The sequence below is a fragment of the Megascapheus bottae genome, chromosome 3, assembly GCF_031878675.1.
Source record: "Megascapheus bottae isolate mThoBot1 chromosome 3, mThoBot2.hap1, whole genome shotgun sequence".
NCBI lineage: Eukaryota > Metazoa > Chordata > Mammalia > Rodentia > Geomyidae > Megascapheus > Megascapheus bottae.
Genome location: NC_143511.1, coordinates 20,554,819 through 20,567,444, shown reverse-complemented (window position 1 = coordinate 20,567,444; position 12,626 = coordinate 20,554,819). Strand labels below are relative to the sequence as shown.

Below are 12,626 nucleotides of genomic sequence, written 5' to 3'. Positions count from 1 at the left end.
ATTTTAGATGCCCCCCACCCCAGTTATGTGCAGACAATCTTTCCTAATTCTTCTAGCATATGGAAGAAGCTGAACTAATTATGCCAAGGGCAAGAATCACGATCCTACTCTTTCTTCCTTATCCTAACTGGCCAGGAAGTTACTTGTTTGTTCCCTGATAGACTCTCTCTTTTTCAGTGAGTTTTCCTAAGTTCTGGTCTCCATAGAAACTCCATCTCCATCTACAAAGTGTTGGTCTGTGGTTATGTATGTCATAGTAATAAAATGCAATGTAAATTTAAGATTAGCTAGTTACTAAACTCAGTGGTTATAAACCTGTTTGTTGGAGATTACACTAGGTCATAGATCTTTTGTTTGGTTCTCTGTCATTGCCAAAGAGCCTCAGAAGAAACATCTGTCCCTCATAGTACAGCTCCTTAGTAAACACTTGGTTTCTGTCTAGAACCACATAATACTATCAAGAAAAGGCTTGAACTCTTTCAAAAGATGTGATGCATGGACACAGAGAGCACTAATCAACTGTAATACAAATTATTGGGTTTAAAAGGTCCAGCATCCCAGTACAACAGATACACACACACACACACACACACACACACACACGGGAAGGAAAGATGTACTATCTTGATCTTCTACTGAGCAAGCTCTCATTCCTGGGTTTCTAGGCCTATATATAGGAATTTTAAAGACTCAGTCTCAAAAACGAAGGACTATAAAGTGTCCTAGTCACACTTTTTATGATTATGTGTTGAAATGACAAGGTTTTCAGTATTAATTTCACCTGTTTTTATTTTTATTTTATTTATTTTTTTTCCAGTCCTGGATTTGAATTCAGGGCCTGAACACTATCCTTGGACTTTCTCAAGGCTAGAACTCTACCACTTGAGCCACAGCACCACTTCCAGCAATTTTCTATGTATGTGGTACTGAGGAATCGAACACAGGTCTTTGTGCATTCTAGGCAAGCACTCTACCACTAGGCCAAACTCCCGGCCTCACCTATTTTTTCTAACTCTCTCATGTGGCTACTAGAGTAAATTTAAATTATTCTTGTAGCCCATATTATATTATTGTTGGACATTTCCAATCTAGACTCCAAAGTTCAGACAAAAAGGAAATTCATTTGCCTTTCCTACTTAAGATACAACCTCTCATTTCCATCATTCTGGCTCAGCAAAACCCTGTTTCCTACCTAGACATACACTCAAGACTATGCAGTTTTAACTCTGCAAAATGCAATGCTCTGTCTTAATACATATCATAGATACAGCTTTTATACTGCAAAAGAAATACCCATATGGAAATAGGATGAGGTAGGAAATTTTTCACCAATTTTATTTGTTCAAGAATTACTTATTACAAGCCAAATATACAAGATGCAAAAACATATGTGAGATATAAGATCACATGGCGTTGAAGACAAAAACAATACCTCCATGACTATAATGAAAAATAAGGTATTCCCAGAATCATATGACTAGTCCAGGTACAGGGATACATGCCTGCAATCACAGTATACAGAAGGCTGAGGCAGGAAGATCCTGAGTCAAGGCCAATCTAGATTACACTATCAGAATCATTCTCCAAAAAAAATCAAGACAATTTCAAGACTGTTTTTAAAAAATAGTGGTGATACAGTGACTGAGTAAGTTACTCTATAGTCTAAATAGATCAACTTATATTTTCAACATTATACTCTCATTATCTCCCTTTATAAATGAGAAGTTTGAAAGTTCAACTTGTCCAAAGTTAACCAGCTAGAAAAAAATAGAGGAGCTAGAATTTGAACCTGTGCCAACCCTCGTATTTAAATGTGGCTACTCTCAGATATTTGGGGTCAGAAGGAGATTCATTCAATTCAGGTATCTAGAAGGGAAAGTTCCCACCTACCCAGAGAGAATTCTCGTAGGTTGAGCTAGAAAAGCTACTTGCTAAAAGGCTCACTAACTTCTTAGCCTCCAAATATATTTCTCACAACAAAAAGATAATAAAGCTATATTGGAGAAGAGAAGCCCATCTTCCTTCCTACTGTCACATTACTAGGCTACTCAAAGCTTAAAATCATCCCTATTTCATGTGTTGGCATTTGAAATGTTTCTTGAAAGAAACTATACATGAGTGTGCTATTGTGATACTCATGAAGAAGAAACAACCACTTGACCCGTAGAGTGTACAGATCAAACACCCATTAAGGGATCAAGGAAACAGCCAATGGCCTTTCATACTGATTTTCCTCACTTTCTCCATGAGATCAAACTTAACTCTGCTGTGAATACACAAGCTAAAGCTTGTGTACTGTTGAAAGTACTGTTAGGTAGGATTAAAGATTCGGGCTCCATTTCAACAGGAAATTTAACGCAGTCATCAGTCTAATCAGCACTTGAGTAATTCCTCCCCTGACTTGTGATCTCAGCCTTCTCATGGCCACTTCTATTTGAGTAGGAATTGGTTTTCTACTTTAAGATGCCTACACTTTTGCCAGGACCCAGTGGTTCATACCTCTAATCCTAACCACTCCAGAGTCTGAGAGCAGAGGATAGCTGGTTCAAAGCCAGCCCATGCAAGGAAGTCCAATTAACCAACAACAACACACACAAAAAAAAATCCAATACGAGGCACAAGTGGTAGAGCGCTACACTTGAGCAACTAAAGCTCAGGAACAGTACCCAGGCCCTGAGTTCAAGTCCCACCGTGGGCACCCCCCCTATACACACACCCTTATACTTTCCTGAAAATACAGCACATATATTAAAATCTTAAACTGGAAGCACAATGTTCATTGAATGATCCATTACCATACTCGTGTCACCACTTTTGGGGTGCCTGGCAAACTCCCTCAAGATTCTACTTCACAGCAGAGAACACATTAAAAATAATGCACAAATAGACAACACGATAGCATGCATCTCCAGAGATTTCCCCAATTTTTAAATTTCAAATCTCTGCTCAAGGAACATAACTGTCTCTTGGGGTATTTCTCCATGTCAGTGTACATCTCGTTACAAATACATAGTGCGCCAGGAGCAAGGAGAAAAAGTGAAGAGCCGTTTCCTTGAGGACTCCAGATGGTTTCAGACTATTTCAGCTATTTATAGCTTCCTAGTAAGCACTGTAAATCCAACACCCCCAAATCCCAAGGGTTCTCCATCACATTAAAGGTCTGTAAAATGAGAAGAGAGGTTTTGGTATTACTTCTCACTTATCAAGTTGCAAGTTGATGTATTCATACGGATGCTTTAGTTACAAGTAATGGGAACCAATTCCCATTAGCTTAAGTGCATATATGTATATATATTACATGTATATAATATATATATACCAAAATAAATGAGAATTCTATCATAGAATCTAAAGTGAAAAGTTGAGCCACTATTCCTGAAGGTCCTGGGGCAGATAATTCAGATGACCTTCAGGATTTTCTGTCTTACATGTTTATCTGTTTTGCAATATCTACTTCACTGTTCTCTCTTTCTCTCTGAACACCAGTTTCTTTGGCTCCTTGGTCCATATGGTGAAATACACCCAGCCTTAGATTCCTTAGGTTACTGGCAGTCTCAGCTACTTTAGAAAGTCCCTTGATGGCTCAGCCTAACTGCAAACTCCAGGCCCACTGGAGACCAAGGTCCAATTCTACAGACATGTCCAAATGTCCATAGTAGAAAGAACATGAGACAGAATGTGGAGGGCTGTGGAGTTGACCTGTGACCAGGAAAGATGATCTGAACTTCAACATTATCATTCTAATCCAAATGAGCTGAACAAAAACCAAAAGAGCAAGGGAATGGACAGGGAACAAGGATGTATCAGCCTGCCTTTTAGGCATCTTGTTTTCATCAGAGCTCCTGAAGTTTTCTCTACTTTGATCAAAACATCGCTGGCTTCCTGCTTCATGTTGGTGGAAGGCATCCTGGTGGTCAGAAAGCTCACACGAACAAGATTAGCCACTTTTTGGTCCCATTTTTCCAACATCAAACGTGCCAGTCATGACATTGTGAATTTTCTCATAAAATTGCCTTCTGGAGAGGAACACGGGGTTATTATCTCTTCTCAAACAGCTATATTTGCTTCTTGCAGACCCCTGTAGGTATAAGCTAAAGCTCCCTTCTTAGAAGAAATGCTTGTCATAAGAAAGAGATGAGTGTGGTAAGGCCTTTTTACAGACCCTCTGTCTACTTCTGCGAGGGGGATTATTTAAACATGGAGAATTTCTTGATGATGTGAAATCGACTACTCCTTCCATCCCAAATTGCCTCTGGATTACCTCCCCAGCTGTTTAAAAAGTTGTTGAGCCATTAACTGCTGCTGAAGCTGCTCTAAGCTCCCTTTGAAATGGGGTCCCCCAGCTACAATACATAATATTAATGAGCAATAAGTGATTGCCTGCCGCTTCTTCCATGGACCTTTCTGGGCTCTGACAAGTGCCACTGTTGCCTCCACATGGCCTCTGACCCATTGTACCCACGGAGTGACAGATGTCCCGGTCAGCACATTGATTTCCACAGCTGGCTGGACCTCTCATCCAGCCCTTTCTGAGAGCATAGTGTTTGAGGAAGCTCCTTCCTATTTTTTTTTCTTTTTGGCAGTCTTGGGGCTTGAACTCAGGCCTGGACACTGTCCACGAGCTTTCTCAAGGCTAGCATTGTACCACTTGAGCCACAGCACCACTTCTGGCTTTTTTTTTTCCAGTCCTGGGCTTGGGCTCAGGGCATGAGCACTGTCCTTGGACTTTCTCAAGGCTAGAGCTCTACCACTTGAGCCTCAGCACCACTTCCAGCTTTTTGCTATGTATGTGGAGTACCGACGAATTGAACCCGGGTCTTCGTGCATGCTAGGCAAGCACTCTACCACTAGGCCAAACTCCTGGCCCCCTACACTTCTGGCTTTTTGTATGTGTAAATGATACCAAGGACTTGAACCCAGGGCTTCGTGCATACTAGGCAAGAACTCTACCACTAGGCCACGCTCCCAGTCCTTTGCAGTGATCTTCACTGGCACTATCTAGGATTTCTTCAACCATTAGATCCATTCTATGGATGAGCAACAGAGACTCAGTCTAAATCTCAGGGGTCTGAACCAGACTCTTTCTTAGACACTGTCTTTTAGCAAAAAGATCAAAGAGCTCACATTTACTTTCTGAAACCACACATGCCATTTTCTATTTCCCATTAAATGAGTAACTACAGAAGGATTTCACTCATCTTTTAGATGCATAATTTCCCATACCATCCCTTCAACAAATAAATATAAAAGTACTTGAAAGAATTCTGATACATAGGATTCCACTTTATAACCAGAGTCAATAAAATAAGCAAATTTCTTTATTGCTATAAGAAAATAAAAAGTCAGTATGGTGTCAGTCTTTCACTTTAATAAAAAGAAATATAGTAGTAAACACAGTAGCATACAGAGACTTGATATTTGGTGCTTTGCTAAGAGATAAATATCCTATCATTAATAGTATGGCCTTGATTTTTTTTTGGAAGGAAGGAAGGAAGCCTTAATTGGAAATGAAAAGATGACAGCTGTTGTATGTATCTCTATGCCACCACAAAATCCTCTGTGTTGACTCAAGCAAGCTTGTCACAATCCCTCTGACATAAGGACTGTGGTAATTGCCATATGACCAACTTGGGAGCTCAGAGGTTATGTGACTTGCCCAAGATCACATCACTGTAAACCCCAGAGTACAGATCCAAACCCAGGCAGCCCAACTCCCAAATCATCATCATCATCATCTCCTCCTCCTCCTCCTCCTCCTCCTCCTCCTCCTCCTCCTCCTCCTCCTCCTTCGTCTTCTTCTTCTTCTTCTTCGTATTTATATGTCTCAGTGTCTCAGAATTTTATCCCTTGCTCTTCACCACATAACGGAACGAGATAAGGGCACATCCTCTCTAGTGGGAAGAATATTCTCATCTGCCTTCTGAAAAGGTACTACCTTGTCACTCTGACAGGACTGTTTGAATTTATCTTTTGATTGTGATAGCTTGTTTGAAATGTGAAGATCTGAAGTATTGCTTCTCAGAGCCTCTTCCTTTGGATATTCGAGGAATCACAGGGAATGTTTGTTTCAAACATGTGATCTGAGTTCTACCAAAACTAAACACCTAAGAATAGACCCCAGGCCAGGCACTGGTGACTCATACCTGTAATCCTAGCTACTCACAAGGCCCAGGATTGCAGTTCAAAGTCAGCCTGCACAGAAAAGTCTGTGAGTCTCATCTCCAATTAACCAGCTAAGGGCCAACAGTGGAGTTTTGTCTAAACTAGGCCCTGAGTTAAAGTCCCAGCACTGGCACACACACACACACACACACACACACACACCACCACCACCACCACCACCACCACACTGGCACACACAAATAAGATTAGACCCCCATAATCTGTCCTTTGAGGAAGCACCCTAAGAATTCTTGTATACACTAACAATTGAGTCATTGCAGAGTTGCATCTGGAAGTTTCAGGAGATTGGCACATCATCAATTCAACAACAGATGATTCTAGAAGGCTGTCACAGCCTCTCTGCATTCAATAGCTATTTGAGGGAGAATTGTAATATGCAAGAAGTGTGCTTAAATTGTAGTTTCCTTCCGTGTGAGCCAGCTGATTAAGAGAGCTTGAATAACTTCCTAAGGGATTCCAGTTAAGTGGACACTCATCTCTACTAAAGTTCACCTACCAAAGTACAGAAAGACACAGGTTTTCACCCACAAATAGTACATTTTCCAAATGAGGTCTGATCATCTTAGTTTTCATCTAACACCCGATCAAAGACTACAGCATAAATGCCAAGTAGTGGAATTGCTGGGTCATAGGGGAGCTCTATGTTTAGTCTTTGGAGGAACTGCCATACTGCTTTCCATAGTGGTTGAACGAGTTTGCACTCCCACCAACAGTGTAGTAGTGATCCCTCCTGGCCACATCCCCTCCAGCATCTGTTGTTACTAGTTTTCTTGATCCTGGCCATTCTAACTGGAGTGAGGTGGAATCTTAGAGTTGTTTTGATTTGCATTTCTTTTATGGTCAGAGATGTTGAGCATTTCTTCATGTGTCTATAGGCCATTTTTATTTCTTCTTCAGAGAAGACTCTCTTTAAGTCTTTGGCCCATCTTTTAATGGGATGGTTGTTTCTTTGGAGATTAGTTTTGGAGTGATTCAATTTTTTGACCTGTTGATATATTTTAGATATGAGGCCTTTGTCCATTGTATGGTTAGTGAAGACCTTCTCCCATTCTGTAGGCTTCCTAATTAATTTACTAGCTATGTCCTTTGCCATACAAAAGCTCTGCAAACGATGTTCATTGCAGCACTATTTACCATAGCAAAGATATGAAACCAATCCAGATTTCCCTCAGTTGATGAGTGGATCAACAAGTTGTGGTATTTGTACACAATGGAATTCTATGCTGCTGTCAGAAAGAATGACATCGCCCCATTTGTTAGGAAATGGAAAGACTTAGAGAAAATAATATTAAGTAAAGTAAGCCAGACTCAAAGGAACATAGGCTCAATGGTTTCTCTCATTTGTCATAATCAGTAGAAACCTTGGGCTCTACTAGCAGAGATTTGCAATAGAGCAAAACCTAGATACATAAGACCATATAGTATGATGCTAAATGAAAGGACCTCTAGGATATACAAACAAAAGCCATATAATGAGTGATTGTTGTCCTTAATGACCTATGTTATCTCTCATCTCTTTTGTTGTCCCTTGGTTATCTCATATTGTTACAGGATCTCACTTTGTTATCTGATATATTGGATATATTTGTATTTGGTTATTTGAAATTGAATAGGGAAGGGGGGAAAACAAGATGAGGGGTGGGGGTGGGGGAGAGAGAACTGGAGACCAAGACATGAGAAAGGGTATCAATGTTTGTGAAGTAATGCACCTTCTATCTGGTGAATATAATGTAACCCTTCTATTAATTACAATAAAAATATATGAAAGAAAAAAAACAATACTATAATTATGAAAAAAAAGACTACAGCATAGACCACAAGGTTTTCCACAACTAGGCCAAGCTTACCTCTCCATCCTTATCCCAAAACATGTTCACCCCTTCCCCCATTGCTAAAGAACTGCCCTCAGTTATTCCAGTTCTCCAACCACTGTACCATCCTTAGCTCTGATCCTGGGTGACCCCACATTGACTCTCATCCCCCTTCCTTCTCAGCTCAGATTTGTTGTCAAGGAAGCCTTTCAGGCCTGCCAAAGAAGTCAGGACCCCTTGTTACCTACAGCTTCTCATCTACTATTCTATGGCTTCCACTGCAGCTTTGCATCTGCTCTTCACAGCATGATAACATTCTTCACAGCTGTCTCAACAAGTAGACTGCAGAGAAGAACCATAACTGGTTCCTGTGTTCTGGTTTTGAGCTGAAGCCTACTCTACTGTAAACATCTGATTAACCCTTGTAGCATATCATGAATGAAAAAAATAATTTATTATTCAGAATATGGGAAAGTCTTAATTCTTACTATATAATATATAATATATGCATATGACATATATATAGTGCTGATCCTGGGGCTTGAACTCAGGACCTAGTCACTGTTCCTGAACATCTTTTGCTCAAGGCTAGCACTCTACCAGTTGAACCACAGCACCATTTCCAACTTTTTCTGAGTAGTTCATTGGAGATAAGTGGTTTACAGACTTTTTTGCCTGGGCTGGTTTTGAACTATGACTTTCAGATGTCAGCCTCTTGAGTAGCTAGGATTACAGGAGTGAGCCATTAGTGCCTGCCTTTTTCAACGTATTTTATTGCCCTTACATAGGTGTACAAAGAAGGTGCCATTCAACAAAGCAATTTATGTATACAAATGCATCTTGATCAATGTCATCCCTTTCACGATTCTTCCCCATCTCTCCCAGGCCCACCCTTTCCCTCACTTTTCTTAAGTTTGTAGGATATGCATTGAATTTTATGACCATATTCTCCCTTTCTCTTCCTCTCTTCATTCTTCTACCTCCCTACCCTTTCATGTCAGTATATCCATCTTTCCCATTATCAAGTGGTTTTATTAAATTGAAGATAAAAACTATGGAGTTTAAAACTCAACATAAAATTAGTAATTTCAAAAATATTAACTCATATTCCTAGCAACAGCATAGTAAAATAAGTCATCTATCTAGAAATCTAGAAATTTTGGCCAAGTTAGAAACCCAGAAATCATTTAGTCTAATGTCCTTGTTATGGGAGGAAACTGGACTAAAAAGATTAAATGATTTATTCAGGATCACACACTAGTCATAAGAAAGCTAGAAAGCAAACCAGTGATTCCTAAAACCAAAATTCTATCGTCAGAATTTCATCTGGCTCTCAGTGAAAAGTGTACCTTTCTCTAATGTTCCACTATTTTGGCTTGAAGTGACATATTACTACAGTGAATTATTGTTGCCCCCATCAGGCCTGGGACAATCATAGCCAATACCTATGCCCACTGGTGTTCTGGAGAGGTGATAGTCAGACAGAGGCTATCAGCAGAGGTATCTGCACTGAGATCCAGATGCTAACAGGCTTTCTCCAGTCCTACCTGCTCTATCGTTCTGCACCAAGGGCTTCAGTGCCTTCTTTGGAAAGCCTGAATCTCAAACACCATTAAACACTCTAGACTCCTTTCATGTGTCAACATCTCTAATCTTGACATTATTTCTAAATTGCTCCTGGCATGATTATGGTATGCTTATATTCTCCAAAGCTGTGAATAGGAAAAATTAATGAAATACTAGAAATTTCCCAATTTGAAAATCCATAAAGTAATGAATTATCTATTTCCTCTTTGACTTCAAAGGCTGAAACTAATTCTTCGTATTGAATGGGCTGGGGAAGACAATGAGCTTAACTGATGTCCAGATGGATTTATTTAATTGTGTTTTATTATCATGACTTCTCAGTGAATCTTCCATCAGCTCTATGAATGATCATGCTTATCCTTAGTGTATTCTATAAGAAAATATGTCTCACTTCTCAAAGAAATAGGATCAGATGGACATTTGTTTAAGTTAATTTGACAGTAAAGAATCATTTTGAAGTGGTCCTAAGTTGCAGTATGTTAAAAACTGGAAATAGGTCCTCTCTTAAGACCTATCTAACATTTATTGTAGATTATAAAACATTACTTCTAGGCACTTTTACTTAAAAAGGTTATTTCCTAGATAAGACATACCTACCTACCAATATATATATATATATATATATATAAACAAAGTGATTATAAATGAATGTTCATAAATTCATTTCTGAAATACCTCCCTAAAATGTCTCTCTCCCTTTCTTCCTCCCTCCTTCCCCCTTTCCTCTCTCCCTCTGTCTGTCTCTATGTGTCTCTCTCTGTGTCTGTCTCTGCCTTTTCACTGTCTCTACCTCTGCCTCTGTCTCTGTCTCTCTGTCTCTGTCTGTCTGTCTATCTGTCTGTCTGTCTCTCTCTCTCTCTCTTTCTCTCTCTCTCTCTCTGTCTGTCTCTGTCTCTGTCTCTGTCTCTCTGTCTCTCTCTCTGTCTCTGTCTCTCTCTCTCTCTCTCTCTCTCTCTCTCTCTCTCTCTCTCTCTCTCTCTCTCTCTCTCTCTCTCTCTCTCTCTCTGTCTTGTAGTTTCACCTTATACATTGTAGAAGAAAGGGATTGGGGAGTTGACCTGCCAGACAATATAGATAAGTATGAGTTGCACCTCAGACTGCTTTCCTAATAGTATCACTTCCTAAACCCAGAAATCTAGTATTTGTGGGATGCAAACCTTCAGGAAATTATGGATAATAATTATATTAGAGATGTGTGATCCTGCCATACACTGGCAATCCTAGCAAGCTGAAATATGAGGATCATGACTAAAAACTATCCTAGGTAAACAAATCTATCAGTTAGGAAAAAGCTAGAAATAAATGTATGGTTCAAGTGGTAGAATGCCGGCTTTGAATGAATAAGACTAGAAAGAGCAAGAGGCACACCCACGCACGTGCACACACATTAATTACCTGATTCCACTGATTTATACCTGCATCCCAGCTGCTCAGAAAGCTGAGATGTGAAGATCATGGCTTGTGGCCAGCTTGAGCAGAAAAGCCCATGAGACTCATCTCTAATTAACCATCAAAAAGCTGGAAATGGTAGAGTGCTAGCCTTGAGGGAAAAAAAAAATTTAGGGACCTGAATTAAAGTCCAGGCACACAAAACAAAAGAAAATAATAATAGTAGTAATGGCTAACAAGCTTCACACCTCTATTGTCCTTAAGACTTTTATACCAATTACTTTCAATACCGTTAGTAGGTCCATTTTACCTCTGAGCCACACCATGGCTGAGCTATTGTGAAAGCAGGCTTTCTACTCCAGCACCTGCCGCACACCTCCCCTGTCATTATCTCACGGAACATTCCCCATATAGTCTTTATTTCAGAACAAGGACTCAAGACATTTGGCCTTGCTTGCTTGCTTTCTCTTTATTTTTTTCCTTTAAGAAATGGATGGGGGTGTGGTTTTGTTTCATTTTGTTTTGTTCTAAAGAGCAATTGAAAGTGAGCCTTCTTTCTTTCCAGAACATCTTCCCCAAGCCAGTTTCCCTTTATCTGAGGTCCTTGCAAAGACACCACCAGTTCAGAAGATAGCGCACTAATGAGCTTTCCTCTTTGTTTCCCTCCCTTGTCTCTCTTGGTTCTACAGTTAATAGCCAAGATACCAACCATCACTGCGGTTTGCAACTTGCACGGTGAGAAGCTACAGGTATTTAAGCAATCTCATCCAGACATAGTGAATACACTGTTCCCTCCCTTGTACAAGGAGCTCTTTAACCCTGACTGTGCCACTGTGTGCAAATGAAGGGGACAAGACAACCAATTCCTGGTCGTGGAATGCATCACTTTTAAGACAAAAGCAATGTGTTCATGAAGACCTCAGAAAACAAAAATGTCACTACTGCAATGTTAGGAATGTCCTGCACTTAATAGAATTATTTTTCACCGCTACAGTTTGAAGAATGTAAATATGCACCTGAGTGCGGCTCTTTTTGTTGTTTGTTGGTTTGGAAATGACCATAAATATACAAATATAGGACACTGGGTGTTATCCTTTTTTTTAATTTTATTCGGGTATGTTTTGGAGACAACTGTTTATAGAATTTTATTGTAGATATATACAAGAGCAGAGCGGTACTTTACATGATTACGTTTCCTGTTGATTGTTCCAATATAATTTAAAAAAAAATCCCACTTAATAGGCTTACCTATTTCTATGTTTCTAGATAGCTGGTGCATGTGTAAATTTGTAGCTGTCTTGCAAAGTCCCGTGCATGTATGTAATGAGTATATAATATGGGTGAATATTATATACGGCTATTACATATACATGCACATGCACTGTGGCTTAAAATGCCATTCCTACTAGCAGTGGAGGTTCAGTCGGGCTCTCGTATTCTTTGCCCTCTGTGTTCTGCGTTATTTTTATGTTAGACAATCAGGGTTTTGTTTTCCAGTCAGAGTTTTCATCTATAGTCAATAGCAGGACGGTACCAATTCAGTTAAGCCTACAAAGGAATAAATATAATGCATGGCTTCTGTAAACAAACAAACACACTAATTCTATTTTTATCAACTACATCAAAGCCTTGTCAAATGGTAGGCCCTAACAAGAT

General features: G+C 39.7%; 1 protein-coding gene across 1 annotated transcript in view; it reads left to right on the top strand.

The window, feature by feature from the left end:
• Positions 1 to 12,051, top strand: part of Rorb (RAR related orphan receptor B) — a 186,288-nt gene extending 174,237 nt beyond the window's left edge. Inside the window, exon 10 of the mRNA XM_090329631.1 lies at positions 11,660 to 12,051. Within this exon, the coding sequence (XP_090185757.1) occupies positions 11,660 to 11,815 (156 nt within the window). The 3' untranslated portion in view covers positions 11,816 to 12,051. The remainder of the gene's footprint in view (positions 1 to 11,659) is intronic.
• The last annotated feature ends 575 nt before the right edge of the window (positions 12,052 to 12,626 follow it).